Source organism: Oratosquilla oratoria, chromosome 39, assembly GCF_046742065.1.
Source record: "Oratosquilla oratoria isolate Oo_2021 chromosome 39, ASM4674206v1, whole genome shotgun sequence".
Lineage (NCBI taxonomy): Eukaryota > Metazoa > Arthropoda > Malacostraca > Stomatopoda > Squillidae > Oratosquilla > Oratosquilla oratoria.
Genome location: NC_134815.1, coordinates 46,596,754 through 46,616,988, shown reverse-complemented (window position 1 = coordinate 46,616,988; position 20,235 = coordinate 46,596,754). Strand labels below are relative to the sequence as shown.

The following is a 20,235-nucleotide window of genomic DNA, read 5'->3' as shown; positions in this document are numbered from 1 at the left end:
CTGAAACAACGCTTACGACATCCAGAAAAAATATATAAACAAATAGTAAAATAAATAAACAAACAAATAGATAAAACAGGGAGAGGGGATGATAAATGCCTCATTATTTTTTCATATCGAATTAGGTACTCTACGCCTGACGGGGATTTTTTTCGGCTGAATGAAATTGACTAGCGACGAATAGAACAAATTTGTAAATTATGAAATGTAATGAAAATATTAACTGAAACAAAGTTAACCCTTTCGCTGTGTGTAGGTATTTCCTCTATTTAATAAAATCACCTGGCGACATACGTGAATAGCAGCGAAAGGGTTGGACACGGGCAGATATTACCCCTGTCACTGAATAAAATCGTCTGTTAAGGACAAGAAAAGAAGACTAAAACCAGAATTTCAGGATTATAAGAAATAATAATAATAAACCTAATTCCAGAATCATGAGCTTATTACCATTTCCCCTTTGATGAATCCAGCCAAGCCAGGGTTAAAGTCGAATACTTTCCGCACGACCACAGCGCACTTCAAATAGGTTGAGAGAGAGAGGAAAAAAAATAAAATTAATCATCTAAAGTGGTAGAACCTCCCCATCTGAACGATATCGCGATAGGTTACGACTTCTGTCTAGTTGGGGTCCATATCAATTCTGAGTAAAATTGTCCGAATTTACAGAATCTCAGCGACGTTTACCTCATCTAGACGCTGCATTACCGGTATCTTTGATGCTTCTCGGCATGGCATGCTTCCCCCAAGTTACAGTTTCAGAAAAAGGGGCATGATTTAACACTAGTCTATGACGAGGATGAAATCTTATTCGTTTTGTTCAGCCATCGTATGACCAAGGAATGGAACAAAATTTCCGCAGCAGAATGTAACAAAACTCAAAGTTTTTATTTTCACCGAAAGATTCTTAAAAGCTTGGCTGTGTCCCCTCACATCCTCCTCTTCATCCTGCTTTGGTACGAAGTCAGAGGAAATGTTTTTTTGCACTCTCTCCGGCTGCTGCCATGCATGATATAATCACGTGAGAACCGCTATTTAGGTAACGGCTACTCGTCTATAGAAAGAAAGAAAGAAGACGCTAGCATTTCTCAAAAGGTGTGAACACAGACGTACTTGTCGTTAGAGAGAGAGAGAGAGAGAGAGAGAGAGAGAGAGAGAGAGAGAGAGAGAGAGAGAGAGAGAGAGAGAGAGAGAGAGAGAGAGAGAGAGAGAGAGAGAGAGAGAGAGAGAGAGAGAGAGAGAGAGAGAGAGAGAGAGAGAGAGAGAGAGGAGAGAGAGGAGAGTTGAGTTAATTAGTGTCCTGCCTGGTTAGTGTTTACAGAAATAGTGACGGATATGTCTGACATGCATAATGTGTTTCTGCATTAAGCTCTGCGAAGGGAATATTGCATCCCGTCATACGACGCGTCGCCGACAGAAAAAGTCTGTGTAACGTTTTTTTTTTTTTTTTTTTCCAGGTAGGATTTGTATCGGAAAAGGGGGATCCAGTGATCAGATTTTTTTTTTTTTAATCTCTCGCAACATGCTTTCTCCCTCTCCTGAGTTCTGGTCATTTCCAGAATTATCGCTTCCGTTTAGCCGATTCGTACTAAACGGCAACTTCCTATCTTATTTTGGATACCATAAACCTACTTGACTCAATTCCGTACCACTCTTTCGGAAACAAAGGAAATAATTTCATCTACATACGCCTCAACCAGTCGCCAACTGTTGATATGATTTCACTGATGTACAAAGAATATCACGCGAAATATACCCCCACTTCCCCATCCCTCCTTAGTGTCTGAAAGCGAAAATAGCAACGCGTGTATACCAGCTTCGATTCAGTTGTCATTCTTTATTATGGCCTCTATAATAATTTACAATGCAAATGGAAGCAAAAACATTATCAATCGAGTAGATAATCCCATAACACATATTACATGCATACTGTATAAATATATATATGCATATGTTTACTATAAACCCACTATCGGAGAAATAATAACGGAAGTACAGGGAAACTGTATATTTCGACTACTATCTGTAGTCCTCTTCTGCTGAAAAGGACTACAGATAGTAGTCGAAATATACAGTTTCTCTTTATTTCCGTTATTATTTCTCCGATAGTGGGTTTATAGTGAACATTTACAAATGTGTTATAACATACCAATTTCCAATATATGCATATGAATACGCACACATACACACACTAATTTGAAGCTAGGTATAATAGAGAGACAGTACCCCACGAGCATTGCTATTTTCCCTATATACTCATCGTTGCTTCACTTACACGCAGGCGCCAGTCACCACGTGGGTCTCTCCGAGCAATCTCCCATGCAGACACCCTACCCATTCTAAACAATGTTCGACAGGTTCGACTAACTTGTCGAGGCCATGAATTATGTTCCCTCGATCGAAGGTTATGGAGACAGGAACCCTGTGAGTAAGATCAACGTCAAGGAAACGTGCCACGTGCCCATATAGTTGACGTTACTACAATTAGGATGATGATGATATGGTTTAACGTCACACACTCCCCCCCCCCATCGGGAGGCAAGGACTGTGACCCTCACAAATGGCTTTGTAGCGTGAAATTTAATAAACCATGCCCTTGGTTCAACTTCGCCGGTGGCAGGATTCGAACCGCCCTCACCTCGACTTTCGCCACAAGTAACGACGCACTAACCCGCCCAAGACTACAATTAGGGGAATACAAAAACACACAAACACAATGGAAGAGGTCACGTATTGCCAGGCTGTATTCGACGAAATCGGGTGAAACTACCTGGCTGCGGCAACTACAGTTGTCGCAGCTGTTTATTTTACTGCTACTGGAGCTATGATCCTCTTTGATGAAGAGAGTATTTGGAAATATATTATTGTTTTTATGATTAGTGCTTTAGCCAATATACACGCGGCTTCTGAAAATGTGAGACGACGAAGATTTTGCTCTGTCGATGATATTTGTGTTGTCTACTAAATGTTTTCATGTGACACTAATCTTTACTGTTTATCCTCTAAGCCAGCTCCCATTCAGCCACCCTTACCATTCCAAACAACTCTTGGCAGGATCGATCGATTTGCCTAAGCGTATCTTTCGTCTCTTCCATCGACTGATGTGTCTTGTGATGTTCATATATAATGCTGGTAACAGGTTTTAACTGAGTCCTACTGATCAGTGATACCCCTTAATTCTCCGAAGGAAATTGGTATCAAAGTTGTCGAAACGGACTCTTCGTGTCATCATGTCTCACACCCATACAGGTAGAAAGAAGCACAGTTGACTAAAAGATTCGGATGTTTGTCTTCCAGCATAAATATCGACAGCGCTTTATATATCGGTCGAGCATCGAGCAAATTCATAACATTGTATTAAATAGAGGAACTTCCATCATTGCTATGCACTACGCTACTAAGGTTTGTAAAGGTTTACAAGATTTCAGTAACGCTTGCACATGTGCTGACATACGGAAGACATATTACGATACAATGATACTGGATACAATTGATGGGTAAACGACTAACTGACTAAGTAAAGATGAAGTAAATAGGGTAGTGAATAACAAAATAAAAATAATTCCAGTGATAGATGCATGATAGATAGAGGTTGCACAATATATCACTACGCAACTGAATCTTAAAAGTATGATCTGTTATAGGTACTTGTTTCCATGAAAAAACTATATATAACTTTTATCTACAAAATACAATTCATTACTCAAGTGATTCGTCTGCTTCCTGAATATATCTGCACGCCCACATACCTTGATTCACGCCCTTTTCATCCTTCTTTTGGTTTAAATCCGACCCTCCCTTTACTCAACTGAATTGCCAATTTGGAAGGCGAGGTGGAGCGCAGCATTTTGCATTAAGGAAACACTATATAACTTGAAATAAGAACAGCTTCTTTCATTTTCTTTCCTGAAATGTATGCATGGATGAAGAAATGGCTGCATTTTCCCGATTTGTGATACTGTTATTGTTACAATAAACATTTCATCGTTGTTCGATATTTGATATCAAACTAAAAGGCAAATAGATGTAAGAATCTTTGTTGTTAGTACTTGTAGCATTAAATATGAGTGGCACCTTAGCATACTGAAATTTTTGTTGAGGACAACTGTAAAGAGGCACAATAGCCGTCTTCTGCCATATTGACGCATGATTTTAACAGGAGCAATTCCTTCTGAGTTTTAAAAGCGAATGCAAGTTGTCTTCCAAAGAATAAGGCAAGTATTTTTTTCCTATCTTATTCTCTTGAATAACGGTCGCAAGGCTGATATTTTTTGTGTCTGTGTGTGACGTAAAGTCGTCTGTTTCTAATTCAAAGTCGTCTTTTAATGTGCAATTCTTTCTTGGATAACAGTCGCAAGGCTGATATTTTTGTGTCTGTGTGTGACGTCAAGTCGTCTGTTTCTGGTTCAAAGTCGTCTTATAGTGACGTGCATTTTTTTTCCTTTTTTTTTTTTTAAAGTGGCGACTCAAACAGTCTTAAAGGAGTTTCTGCTTCGCCAAGAAAAGGGACTTGGTGTGGCGAACTCGCAACGGGGGGGTAATGAGGAACACCAGGGGTCTAATTGCTCCCCCAACACTAAAATGCTTTACCCTGTTGGTACTGAGGCACTTTTCCTTTCCCTCGTGATTCTTCTTTCGTGGATATCAGTGACAAGTCTTTATACATTAAGAATGAAGGTTTCACTTGCTGGAAGTTATTATAGCTTCTAATAGAACATAGGAATACTTAAGATATATCAAATTATGAACACACATAAACACACCCACACATCATCAGTCACACACACACGCACACACACACACGCACACACACACACACACACACACACACACACACACACACGTCCAAGTTCGAGCCCTGCTTAGGGCAACATCACTGCACTACAAGCCGATACTCCAAGTCTAATGGTCTAGTTGTGTATGTGTGTGTGTGTGTGTGTGTGTGTGTGTGTGTGTGTGTGTGTGTGTGTGTGTGTGTGTGTGTGTGTGTGTGTGTGTATGTGTGTGTGTGTGTGTGTGTGTGTGTGTGTGTGTGTGTGTGTGTGTGTGTGTGTGTGTGTGTGTGTGTGTGTGTGTGTGTGTGTGTGTGTGATTTACCTTGGTCTTTGGATCACGTGTTGGACTCGTGATCGACAGCTCTTTCCCTCCCGGAAGAGAGCTCAGAGCTCGTATGAACGATCTATGGGTAATGCTTTGACCTTACACGCACACACACACCCAACTCCCCGCCCACGAGAGTTGGAGTAACGACTCGAAGCACAGTGATACTGAAATCATTTTCAGCCCTAGCAGGATTCGTACCCGGACCGCTGTAGTAACAGTCTGGGACTCTACCAACCGCGCCACCGAGTCGTGTGTGTGCGTGTGTGTGTGCGCGCGCGTGCATTCGTGTCTGTATAAAGTTAGAACATTACCCATAGTTCTGGCCATACATGATCTCTGAACTTTCACCCGAGAGGGTAATAGCTGTCGATCACAAGTCCAACACGTGGTCTAAGATCGTCGAGATGAATCCCTCATACACAAAACGATCATACGTCGGTCAAAGCCTTCTGCCGTTCCGATGTAACTAAAACGCATGTAAAACCTCTCTCAGCTCATGTTGTACTCCACAGCCTTCTCTCACTTTTCCTCCTACCCCTAGTCCTACTCCTCTCTTCCTTCTCCACTCCACTTTTCCTTCTCCTCCTCCTCCTCCTCCTCCTCCTACTTCTCCACCCACCTTTGACTCTTCGAGTCGAGGGCTGAGAGTGAGCCAATTACAGCTGGAGGAGAGAGTCTGCCCAGGTGTGGGGTGCATTGGACGAGAGCGAAAATGTCGACAAAATGGAGAGCGAGCGAGATGCGTCACCCAGAGACGACACGCGACACAGGCAAAGGAAAGAAGATCACGCTTTCTACTTGGATGAATGTAACCACTTAGATGAAAGAGTAAGGGATGCATTAATAATCTGGTTATTCATAAAGTCCAGTTAAGATGTAACGCGGACAGCCACTTGCGATGGTAAGAGGGCTTTACAAATGGTAATTTTGGTAGACCACGGGTGACATTCAACACTGATGAAGCTGAAAGAGGAGGGAAGATCCAGTATTAAATGGATAAATGGAGGGAAATGGCATATTTGTTTAGAAGGGAACATCCACAGTTCACCTCCTCTTAGCAGTGTTATCACAAGAGACCAGCATAAACAACTGCAATAAAAATTATAATGGCAGTCATCATGACCATGACAGAAACGGTGATACTTGTGAGTAGAGAAAACCTATTGATCTCAACCTAGTCAACAACGACAGTTTCCCCTTTTTCAGTGACACACAACTTTCTTCTTTTGATAATCTAAGCATAGTCAAGCTCATCAATTCAATTATAAAATTCGTAGTTCTTATTCTTTTGGGAACTTCAGTGAAAGTAGATGTTTTGTACAACTTTACATAGAGTGATTTCCATTCCCATTTTTTTTTTCTTTAAATAAGGTGAAATCTACAACTTTATCTTATCTATCGGACATCTTCTTACTGACATGCTCCATATATAAGTATTTATGTATGGATAGATGGATGGATATATCTATTTATGTATATAAGTAGGTTTAAATGTATGTATTTTATGTATGTATGTATTTATGTATGTATGTATGTATATATACATGTATGTGTATGTATGTATGTATTTATGTATGTATGTATGTATGTATGTATATATACATGTATGTATGCATGTATATATATATATATATATATATATATATGTGTGTGTGTGTGTGTGTGTGTGTGTGTGTGTGTGTGTGTGTGTGTGTGTGTGTGTGTGTGTGTGTGTGTGTGTGTGTGTGTGTGTGTGTGTGTGTGTGTGTGTGTGTATGTACGCAACTACCTTTCCTTCCCTATCCTCCTTCACATCTAGCAACTCCATAAAATACTCTGCCCATCTTCCTCTTACAGCCTTCTCTTCTATTTTCATATTAACCTTTTACCTTTTTCTTCTCTACTTGATTCACCTCCCCCTCGTTTCTTAATTTCTTTCCAAAACATATTTCATTATTTTTAAAATTTTCTGTCATACTCTTACCCCATTTCACATCTGCTCTCTTGTTTGCCTAATTTATCTTATGCTTTACTTCTCTTCTCTTTTCTTTGTACCTCTCATATGATTCCCTTGTCGTATTTTGTAACCAATCTGTGAAAGCCCGCTTCTTTTCTTCTACACCCTTCTTTGCTTCCTCATCCCACCACTCACCACCCTTATTTGTATTTCCTCCCGTCCTCCTTGTTCCACACACCATCTTTGTATATATATATATATATATATATATATATATATATATATATATATATATATATATATATATATATATGTATGTGTGCATTGAAGATGTAATATACGAAAGCGCTCTGCTTCGTTAGTTTCTTTTTCCAAGTGGTCTACTTTGCATAAGTGAACACACGTACCCGTGTTCTTATTAGCATATGTATGTGTGTGTGTGTGCGTGCGTGCGTGCGTGCGCGTGTGTGTGTGTGTGTGTTCGCTTGTGTCAAGAAATAGGCAAACTAGGTTGTAGAACACATGTATCACATGGATTTACCAGACACACTTGGAGTTTCCCATGCTCCTTCATCGACGTGGCCGAGAGCAAACTTTAAATCTTATAGTATATTTGCTTTTGACTGTATTTTCTTTTTCTTTGCAAATTGTACCAAGCTATGAAAATGTAATTATACGAAATTTATCTACTTCTTTTGTTTATCATATGTAATGGCTGCTCAGGCAAATCTGAACACGTTTCCTTTGTATGTATGTACGGTACTGTTTTCATTAGCCTCTCATTTCCCTGATGGAACTAAGAGGTGATAAGTCAGATGTCTCGTTTAAGTCAAAGAGGTTACAGCTGACTTAAGGCACCCAGAATGCCAGGACAAGTGAAAGTCATTGATGGATGTTGAGATCGAGTTGACTTGCGGTATTGTAGTACGATGCAAATATATCTTCCATTGTTGTTGCATCCCCTGAGTGTCGGAGGTTTTCCTCAGCTGAATAAAATCGTCTAGCAGTGACCGAAATAAAAATTAAGATTAATCTCGATAATGAAGTGGTTAATCACGATAGCTTTATGAGAGTCGAAAGTTCCCTCAGGTTAATACAATCGTCTGATGACAGCCGTGATAAAGCTTAAGAATTCCTTTTGATAGCAAGGGATGTCTCTTTATAAGGGAACTGTTATGTACAGAAATATATTAACTGTTTAACAATAAAAGATATTTCCATGGTTCTCATATTTCATGGGTCACGTTCAGAACTCAATACGTCATGGCTGTGCACCGAAAAGTATCAAATAACGGCCTAAACTAACATTGTTTTGATAGTGATCTATTCAGGAATAGTGTTGTCACTTGTTTTATTTTGTCTGACACTAAGCAATGTTATTCGAATGGGGTTAAACTCTGTCATTATACTAAGGGAAACCTAACCTGAATTTGATTGTCTGGGAGTGGCTGCCTCATCGTCTTTTTTTGTGACTGATTGTCGCTTGGTGAGTCTATTGAACTGAGCAAAAAAAAACATCGATTAAAACACGTCACAATTAACCTCTTCGAAAGCACCTATTCACTTACTGCGGTCATCACGAAACAATTTAATTTTGCCAAAGGAAACCCCGTCACCATTCAAAGGCTCAAGTGTTAACGCAGTACTAAGTACTCCTCTGCTTGGCAGACTTCCCTTAGTACGACCCTCAGTGTGCAAACAGGAACATGTCACCAAAAACCCAAACGAGACCGATTGCAAGAGTGAAAATAATTCCGCTTCGTCACCACAGGCTCGCTATATAAGCCAGGCAGAACACGGTGCTAGATTAAATCCTCAACCAAAAACAAAATCTCTTTTCCAGAATTGAAACACTTTTGGTCGTCAGTGGGGTGCATTCCTGCGAAGTTGGGAGAGGAGCATTCTCATATTTGAGGGAGGACAGTAGGTGAACTGTTGAGCTACAATGGGTGAAATGTGGGTCATATAGCCAACGACCCCATGCATCGTCATTTCCTGTGTGTCATTCACACCAGTTGAAGGTAATTAGTGCATGACGAGGTCGGTCCTCAACTATCCTATTAGCTGATTTACGGTGTATGGAATGTGCTTTGTCTCTCCTCTAAGAAATATGTAAATTTTTGTATAATTTTTTGTAGATTCCGTTATATCCATATACTTGCAGTCATCCATATGGCTATTTTTGGTATCAGTACAGAAGGGATGACTTTTGCTGTAGTATGCGTTTATATCAAAAGCTTTGGATAACCTAGTTAACGAAATAATTGGAACCTCCTCAATTAATGGTTTATTTTGAAATGCAGCACTATCTGAGATCAGGTTTCAAAGCATTACCAATGACACCCCGGGTTCCTTGTTATTTCAAAAAGGTCTGTCTTTGATACGAGAGGTATCCATTAATGTGTGCTCTGTTGTTTCCTCTGTAACCTGAGACTAGCATGAATGAATTAAGGCACAAAAGAAAGAAAGAAAGAGCAGTTTGTCTGATTCTCTGGAGGCAGTTCGCTTCACACCTTCAGAAGCTGCGCTCACTGAAGCTGTCATTATCAGAAACCTGAAGCCAGTAACAAGTGATGAGAAATATGGCTTCCACAAGAGAAGATGAGTTCTTTTCTATTGATTTTTTTTAAGGTAAGTCTATGCTTACTATTCCTATTTACGTTTACTTTGTACGTAGCCCCCCACCCATACCCCAAAAAAATGCTATTTTAGGTCAAGTTAATGAAAACTTTTCCCTTAAGTCTATACAGTATACATCCAGTGTTGAATGAGGTAAACTGATCTCATGGCAATCAATAGGAACTTCGGTGAAAAAAATGATCGTGCACTTGTGATGATTGTATATGATTGTAATGTTTTAGTGATATATTCAAACCCGTCTCTATATATTGGGCTTTCTTTCGAAACAGCTGTCGTTGATCTGTTTGAGGAATTTCCATAAGTGTCCTACAAAACTGATCAGGACGAGACTTCCAAGAACATGGCAATACACGCAAAACCATAAAAATATATTAAGTAGAACAAATTATAGGTGAAATTAACTTAGTGGATGATAAAGAAAAATGTATTTCTCTGTGATACAGCCACAATGACAATGATTAGACTTAAAATTTGTTAGTAATATATTTTTTGTCTCCGTATTACTTTGTTTTTAATTTTACGTCGGGAATTTAGTAGAAGTTTTTATCACGCACGTCCTAAAGAATAAATCACAGAATAGAACCCAAGTTAATGCCAATGATTATAAGTAGCTTCTATGTTAAGAATCTAGAAAGCAGACTTTTTCTTTTTTATATCACTGCAAAGCATAGTGAACAACAAAGTCATATCTTTTTAATTTAAATGTAAAGATAATTTCTAATGAAAAGACATAAGTTCAGCCATTCAGGTACGAAAACAGAACTAGGATAATTGCGCAATTACTACTATTTTGAGCAGATTTAAAGACAACTTTATTTTGGCCGTCCAGTTTTGATCAATTTAATGAAATGGCAAGCATAGTTTGAGCTCAGAAAGAAACGCCGTTCCAATATAAAATACACTTATATCATTTCTGCTTATAGTTTACAAGTAGTCAGATTCTATCCGTCAAGATCATACGATTGTCCGACAATTAGTACGAGACAGGTGTCATAAATATTCGAACATGTAAACGTTGTCAAATATGGTGATACTCGATTATTATTCACGTCACACACACACACACACACACACACACACACTCGGTGGCGCAGTTGGTAGAGGCTCAGACTCTCAGCACGGTGGTACCAGGGATACTGGGTTCGAATCCTGCCCAGGGCTGAAATTAATTCAGTATCGCTGCGCCTCGAGTCGTTACTCCAACTCTCGTGGGCGGGGAGTTGGGGGGGTGAGTGTAAGGTCATAGCATTACCCATAGATTGGCCATACGAGCTCTGAGCTCTCTTTCGGGAGGGAAATAGCTGTCGATCATGAGTCCAACACGTGATCCAAAGACCAAGGTGAATACACGCACGCACGCAGGCATACACAAGCGTAGATGCGTAGCTTCCTTGTTGCCTCACGACCTACAGTAGACAGATGGAAACGTTGGGCTTTCCCATTTCTCGCTCCAATACAAAATCCCAATAATCCCCTCGCGCCAAAATTGGACAGGTTCGGCAAAGTAACGCTCACAAACATTGAGCACCTCTATATATGGACCGCAATATAATGTCTCTCTGTTCTACCTTTTGACTATTCATATTTTTTCTTACTATTTTTGTTGGAGAACTTCTAGAACGACGCAGTCTCCTATGCACATGCATTGCACCACAACGGTGTAATATGGTAGTCAAGACCTGACGAACACCTAGGGTCAAGCGTCGCGGTCAAGTCTATTGTCCTGAGACTCCAAATTATCGGGCTCATGATGATGAAGGCATTACGCGAAATATATCTTACCCCATCAGTTCGGGACCCCTAAAACTGGGATGAACTGATATGGCCGACGGTGACCACAACAAGACTTATGAGCTGTTCTTCATTCACGCCAACAGTAATTACATAAAACCCTGGGTTGTCGCCGGGGCACATGGACCAATGTTGACGATGGTCTTTTTACATGTTATCTCACACTAAAAAAAATTGACACTGCATCCTCACAACTCTTTCCGTAGGTACTAACCCCAGACACCACCTGTGTAATCTGCTGTTCTAAGGCCACAAACTGATGCAGCCACTGCTATATTTACTGACAGACCTAAAAAATTGAGTCAACACCTATCTTTATCAACATCACTATGAAGCACAGACGTATACAACAAACCACCGTGCTACGCCCAACCTCTATTATGTACTTACCTATCGCCGAGTTTAATCCCAGTTTAACGCCCACATTCATTTCAACGTAAACGCGTTGCTCAAAAAAATAAGAGAAAGAGTGCGGGGTGATCTAATAGAGGTGTTCAAGTGGATCAAAGGTTTTAACAAGGCTGATCATATTAATACAACAGGGCAGGACTCGCAGTAATGGTTATAAACTGGACAAATTCAGATTTAAAAAGGAAATATGCAAGAATTGGTTTACTAATAGGGTGGTCGACGAATGGAATAAACTTAGTAACCATGAAGTAAGCGCTGAAACTATCAGTTGTTTTAAGAAACGACTAGACAACTTTATGGATGGAGATAACAGGTGGTGATGGATACGGAGCTGCCTAGTGTAGGCCTTATGGTCTCTTGCAGTCTCCTTCATTCTTATGTTCTTATGTTCTTAAATATGATTCGGCCACTTATGAAAAACTCACCAAAAATCCCCTTAAGAACACAGTACAAGAAATTTGTAAACTTTAAGTCCTCCGCTCATCCACGTAGGGATGGCAAGCAATCGGCCCGCGTTCTCAGACCGCATGCAAGTCACCATTCGGGAATTCGAAGTATCGCGCTCGAAGTAAAAGAACATAGTTCTCTGCGACACAACAAAGTCAGTCCGTCCTGAATGGCATTTCCAGGCAATATGTTACTCTACAATAATATCGAACATCACTACACACAATTGTTTTAAATCTCAACATTTTTATAGAACCACAAAGGTACCGTTTATACAACAATACCGTACATTACTTGTCACAGTAGACATCAGGTGCACTCAGCACCTAACACTTTTTGCGCAACGCTGCTAAACGTCATTGTCATGCACCACCAAACATGTTGCAATTCAATTGCCAGACAACCCGCACAATTTTTTTTTCGCGTTATAAACTAGTTCCGCTCTCTCCTTCCTATAACACCCAACTGCAGCAGCGGATCGCAACCTCCCCTCCTATTCTGATGCAACAACACAATACTTGCAACTGTACTCTTGCAAATCCACATGACATACGTGCAAGTATGTGACACCAGAGATACCTTAGATCAATTCTTACACGACCGTTTTTACGACATCGTGCCTGTGAATCTTTCTACACTTGCCAGAACGTGGCACCATCGTACCCCCAATCACCAGAAGATATTTTCCGACATCCCCTGAGAGCACCAGACCTCACCACCACAAAACCAGAATGCAACACCGCGACACCCGTGGCATCACCATGGATTAATAACCCACACCTGCCAAACCTGGATTCAATAAAGTTGGGGTCCTCCAGGTTGTAAAACAAACAACCCCATTTTCTCCCTCCCTCTCTCTCTCTCTCTCTCTCTATCTCTTTGTCTCTCGCTCTGATATTTCTAATATACCTGAATACACAAACACACACACACACACACACACATATATATATATATATATATATATATGTATGTATGTATGTATTCCTTATTTTTAGACGGATTCCTTATTATTAGTTTACGGCCTGTCATTCCATTGAGGGCGCCCGAGTGAACACGGTATGTACTGTATTGCATCAAATCCTTTATGCAGGCTAGTCTTCGACAAGTGTTTTGTATCATTATGAGATTTGGAAATAAACTCTCCTACTGGGATTCGAACCCTCGCCTGAGCGGTTTGCTTATTGTAAGACGAAGGCCGTATCATCGTGTCACGACGACCCTTCAAAATGGAACGACTTAGTTCACGGCCTGTCGTTCCAGGAAAGGCTCCTGCGGGAACACGGTATGTGCTGTATTGCTTCAAATCCTTTATGCAGGCCAGTCTTCCGACAAGTGTTTTCTGTCATTATGACATTTGGAAATGAACTGCATAAAGGATTTAATGCAATAAAGTACATATCATGTTCACGCGGGTAGCTTCGGTGGAACTAAGTCGTTCCATTTTGAAGGGTCGTCGTGGCACGATGGTGCGGCCTTCGCCTTACAATAAGCAAACCGCTCAGTCGAAGGTTCAGATCCTAGGAGAGTTTATTCCCAAATGTCATAATGACATAAAACACTTGTCGGTAGATTAGCCTGCATAAAGGATTTGATGCAATGCAGTATATACCGTGTTCACGGTGGCGCACATCGGCGGAACGACAGGCCGTGAACTTAGTATTTCTATTTTGAAGGGTCGTCGTGACACGATGGTACGGCCTTCGTCGTATGATAAGCAAGCCGCTCAGCCGAATGTTCGAATTCCAGTAGGAGAGTTTATTTCCAAATATCATAATGAAACAAAACACACACACACACACACACACACACACACACACACACACACACACTCGGTGGCAAGGCACACACACACACACACATATATATATATATATATATATATATATATATATATGCAACCAATCACATCACCGTGATACAAACATGCAAAATAACCACAGGAGAAAGGAAACTTGTAGACAGTAAGTACTTTCGTATATTACATCTTCAGACTCTGTATCTATGTAATTTAGTCTGAAGATGTAATATACGAAAGTACTTACTGTCTACAAGACTATGGTCCTTTCATATGTTATCTCACACTCAAAATTGTTGACACTGCACCCACACAACTCTTTCCATAGGTAATAACCCCAAACACCACTTGTGTAATCTGCTGTTCTAAGGCCACTCGTCATTATTCGTCACAGTAGAGATCCGATGTACTCAACACAAAACACTTTTTGCGCAACGCTGCTAAACGTCATTGTCATGCACCACCAAACATGTTGCAATTCAATTGACAGACAACCCGCACAATTTTTTTTTTTTTTTTCCGTTATAAACTAGTTCCCCTCTCTCCTTCCTATAACATCCAACTGCAGCAGCGGATCGCAACCTCCCCTCCTGTTCTGATGCAACAACACAATACCTTGCAACAGTAATCTTGTAAGACCACATGACATACGTCGTTCTGAAAGACTGAGAGGCTGATTGGCGCCGAACCCAGGAGTGATCCCTCCAAGTACCCTTTCCGTAACCTGTGATTTCTCCCCGTGTTCCGAAATTCCTACGAAGGACCTCCCCCAGTTCAGTTAGAACACGGTGACTTCTCCCCGAGTTTTTCATTCCACTTAAAATATACTCACTTTTCCTTTTTCTTCACTTAAACTGAGGATGCAGAAAGATCTGCGAAATGTTTTGATATTTACTTTGTTCTGCTTGTATTTTGTTTTTCTGTGCTGTATTTTTTTAAAATTAATTTCTTATATTTTGTTTGCTGTGTGCTGTATGTTTGTGTTTATTATGTTTTTGTCTTTCCTATGAGTTTTGGAAATTTGATTTACTCCCCTTCCCCCTACCAGAAATCTACTTGAGAGCTCACGGAAAAAGTTAATTAATAATTCTTTTGGTGTCGTTTTCAACAGAATATGCCTTAGAGAGAATCTCCTGCCACGATTCACCAATATATATATATATATATATATATATATATCTATATATATATGTATATGTATGTATATATATATATATATGCATACATTTATATAAAGACATATATGTATGCATACATATATATAAAGACATATATACATTCATACATTTATATAGTGACAACATGGCTACATGTTTCTTTAGATGGTCAGTAGGTCGCCTTCTCTCTTCTTTGTTCCAGTCTCTCTTTATATGACAATTTTGAAAGTGCTGGGGCCATTGTTGTGGTTGCTTTCTGGATTCTTTCAATTTTCTTTATATTCTTTTTGGTACTGCTTGACCATAATATCGCAGCATACTTCAGTGTGTGTGTGTGTGTGTGTGTGTGTGTGTGTGTGTGTGTGTGTGTGTGTGTGTGTGAGGGAGAGAGAGAGAGAGTGTGTTTGTGTGCGTGTGTACGCGCGCGTGTGTGAATTCTTTATGAAGTTGATTCCAAAGTTGTCACGCGAGATCGTGTGGTGAGAATATGCATGTAACACTTCTCGCCGAGTAGCTTTCTTTCTCTATCCGTCACGTACTGTTTCTGTGTCAATCAATGACGTCTTAACCCTTTCTCTTTCGCTTGTTTCGTATCAGCCAATACCGAACCCCTTTCCCTCCTATCCCTCTATTTTTTTTTTTTTTTTTTTTTTTTTTTTATTCCACCCTATCCCGTCCCATATCGTCCCGTCCCGTCCCGTCCTGGCCCGTCCCGTCCCGTCCCGTCCCTTGTCACTGACCCCACACGTACCTCTTCTTCCTGTGTCATCGCCATCTCCAGTTCGTGTTCGTCGAGTTTGGTCAGAAGTTTGTCCTGGGGAGGAGAGAAGAAAAGAAACAGGCTGTTACTTTTTGCTTTATCATAAACATTGTTCAGACATGCTGTATACTGTATTTATGTAGACACTCATATACATACTGCATTTTGTACTGACAAATAGCATAATAAAGAGGGCTATGCTGTATATACTGTACTTAGGCAGACATTCGTACAAATATTTTGAATTTGTAGACAAATAGAATAATATAGAGGAAAAGACGGTTTTGTCTAATATATATATATATATATATATATATATATATATATATATATATATATATACATACATTTATGTTTATATATATAATTTATGACAACACAATCAACCCGTTGCATCAAGACATTTTCACACCCACGTGACCCAAACGACCTCAAGCTTGTTGCGCCACTGAATACCTCTCTTACTGTGCTGACTTAACTCATCTGAATATGTTTGTACAGTATTAAATAGGAGAAAGTTCGTTTTACTGCAACATTTGCTTCAGCATTATTTCATGGATCTCAGTATTATTTTGATTAGTCTACCCTCTGATTAAAAAGTACATCAGAGGACTAAAGAAATTGACCAATAACTGTGTCGACACTGAATTAGTCTTAATTTTTAACAAGACATTTTCAAATGAGAATTCAGTGCCCAAATATACTGATACACACACACACACACACACACACACATTATATATATATATTATATATATATATATATATGTGTGTGTGTGTGTGTGTGCGTGTGCGTGTGTATGTGTTTGTGTGTGTATACGGATATTTATAGAAAATTACATCTGAACATGTGATTTAAGCCATTGTATCAGCAGCTGACTGATCTGAACTATAGTAAACATCATTTAAACATCTTTATATGTGTTGTTATTTTCTAATAACATTCTCAAATTGATTTTGTACGGAACAATTACTTCCCATATGAAAATTACTTTAGGTTATTTTGCACAAGAAAGAATTAGTCGTACTTATGATATCGACACGAGTTTCCGGGATGATGCATCAAATTACGTTGAATCTATTTTATCTTCTCATAGCTCATGTTAGACCACGATGTAATAGCAAAATAGAAACTCATTATTTCGTCGGTGAATACTTAATCTCTAAACTCCGATGCGTCAGGACAGACTAATATACGTAGATTTAAAAATAACCAGCGTCATTTGTCAATTTCTTCTATTCCACGATAATCTTATCACCAATCTATCGGATTTTATGTTTTGTATTATTTGGTATTTAGATCTTTTGTTGGTACTCGATATTTGTTTATGTTGTAAATATATTAAGTGCAAGGGTATATGCTACGTATGATGTGTAGTTACATATATGAGTTTGGAATCTCCAAATCCTTAATGACTCTGGGACATGAAACGTACGTTTAGCGTGGTCCTCATTCTTTCACCTCCTCTTCCATCTCCTTTACCTTCTCTTCCTCCTCTTCTTCAACTTCCTCCTCGTGTTTCTCCTTCTTCTCCACTTTCCCTCCTTTTGTACCTCGAGTTTTCTCCTTCTCTCCATTTCCCTGCTCATCTTAATCCTCAATATCGTCTTTCTCCTCGTCCTTTCCTCCTATTTCTGAATTACTTTCACTCACTCCCCTTCTCCACGTCTCTTCCTCTTCTTCGTCTTTTTCCTATATCTGCGTTACCTGCTGCCTCTCAACTGCTTCTCAACTTTCTTTTTCTCTTCCTCATCACACCTTCCCCCTTCCTCCTTCTCTTCCTCCTCCTCGCCCTTTTCCTATTTTCCCTCTTCCATTTCATCTTCCTCCTACTCCTTCTCCTCTTTCATTTCCTCCCCTTTCTCTTCCTATTCCCCTTTCTTCTCCTCCTCCTTCGCCGAGTTCTCAGCATCAGATGTTACTTTAAGTACGGAACCCAACCCGACTGAGTCGCGAGGGAGATGGGAGCAATTTCAATTAGAACTTGGTCTTCAGTTACGTTGTCTCTCTATTACACTGAGGTCGTGGCAGTGTCCCACTATCTTCTCCACTTGCTTCCTCCGACCAACCGATGCCGTTCTTTTTCCTTTCTCCTCTTAGAGTGGGTTTACACGGTCCAAGAACGCGGTTCGACAGACACGTGTTTCAAGTGATGTGTGAACGTGTGAACGGGGTATTTGGGTTTTAACCAACAGTGTTCGACAACCAAATACCCCGTTTACACGTTCACACATCACTTTAAACAAGTGTTTGTCGAACCGCGTTTGACGAACCATGTAAACCCCTTCTTATTGTTATACTTCAACCCAGTGGTTTCCCATTGCCTCTTGCCTTTCCTCACCAGTAATCCTCTCCCCCCTCTTCTTTTACTCTTTAGCAACTCTTCTAACGCTATTCTTCTTCCTCCTTCTCCACCGTCCTGTTCTCCCTCCTTCCGCTAAACCTAATTCCTTTCCCTTTACTTTTCTTCAAACTTCCCTTTTGTCCCTTCCCGTTTACATACATGCATACATACATACACATACATATATATATATATATATATATGTGTGTATATATGTATATATATGTATACATATGCATACACGAACACACACACACGAACAAACACACACACACGAACGAACAAACACACACACACACACACACACACACGCAAACGCACACACACACCACATACACACACACACATATACATACACACAAACTCGCACACACATACACACATAAACACGCATATACACGGGCGAGCGTACACACACACAAACTCGCACACACATACACACATAAACACGCATATACACGGGCGAGCGTACACACACATACACACACACACACACACACACAGGCCCGTTCGCACACAAACACAAACGCACAAAAGCACACACACGCGCACGTGTGTGTGTGTGTGTGTGTGTGTGTGTGTGTGTGCGTGTGGTGTATGTGGTGTGTGTGTGTGTGTGTGTGTGTGTATGTGTGTGTGTGTGTTTGTGCGCGCGTGTGCACGCTCAGTGAAATGAACAAGGTCTCCTTTACTCAGTTCCATGTACTCGTATGTGGCCATTCCTTAGCATACGAGACAGGGAGACGGAACAAGATAATAGGGGCCGCTTGTGTAGCTGTGGACACGTACAGACAACATGTGATGCAGGATTTGTCGTAGACGGAACACACCAGAGGCAAGTACATGTTTATAAGTCTAAAGAATCTGTTTCCTCATGTGTTTTCGCCAGAAATTGCTTGTAATACATTACTCGAAATTTTGTCCATTTACACTTGTGTGATATTGGCAATATGTTATGATTTGGAAATCGGAAGATATATGTGCTATTGATGTATATGTTGTTACGACCGATATTCAAGCCTCGGGAACAAATGAGTTGTTTGAGGAGGGGCTGATGCACGATTAGTTCTAGTAGGGGAGTCTTCTGGTAGTCGGGAACACGTATGGGATTTGTTGATGTTTCGTAGTCGAGAAATAACAGAGAGAGAGAGGGGGAGTGTGTAGAGTCATACTTAGCTTTAGTCTAGCAATACTCTGGAGATATTAAAAAAAAACAAAAAACTAGAAGGCTTTGCACTTCGCATGGAGATTGCCAAATTTACGGGCTCGGTATACGAGATCCAAAGGACTTGTTTAGTTTAGTTGCCGTAATCGCCGAACGTAGAAAAATTCTACGTAGATTCAGATGAGCCGTGGGCGTCTGCTTCTTGTCTTACTGCTCTCAGTTTTCTCTGCTTCGATCTCCGCTCTGGTTCTTTCTCTCTGATTCTCTCTCTGTGTAGTCGCTCTCTGCTTGGCCTTTTATAGCCCGGGAATGGGTGATTACGTTTCCGGGATGTCGAAACGTATCTAAAGTAGGTAGTTTAGCCACCTCCAACCAATGGGGAAGAAGAACATGCTTTCGCGCCAAATTATGTAACGTTTTTCTGAGCTTGGCGTCATCTGACAGAACGTATTAGAAGCACGCTCCAACAGACGGGCATTGGGCAATGGTTTACTTTATAACATACGCATTATGAAATACATTTATAATATACATTCTAATATACATCTATAACATACATTATAACATACATTAATGATAATACACAACACATCATATTCACGCAAGGCGTGGCTTAAGAAATACAAACAGGAGACCTTATGCACGCCAGGGCGTGACACAGCACAACCACAGGATCCTATTC

General features: G+C 40.2%; 1 protein-coding gene across 2 annotated transcripts in view; it reads right to left on the bottom strand.

Moving 5' to 3' along the window:
- The window catches only part of LOC143020399 (uncharacterized), a 466,948-nt gene that overhangs the window by 141,704 nt on the left and 305,009 nt on the right, over nucleotides 1–20,235 (bottom strand). For both annotated transcript variants that reach the window (XM_076176822.1, XM_076176821.1), the window contains exon 2: nucleotides 16,035–16,097. In XM_076176822.1, coding sequence (XP_076032937.1) covers nucleotides 16,035–16,058 — 24 coding nt within the window. In that variant the 5' untranslated portion in view covers nucleotides 16,059–16,097. The remainder of the gene's footprint in view (nucleotides 1–16,034; nucleotides 16,098–20,235) is intronic.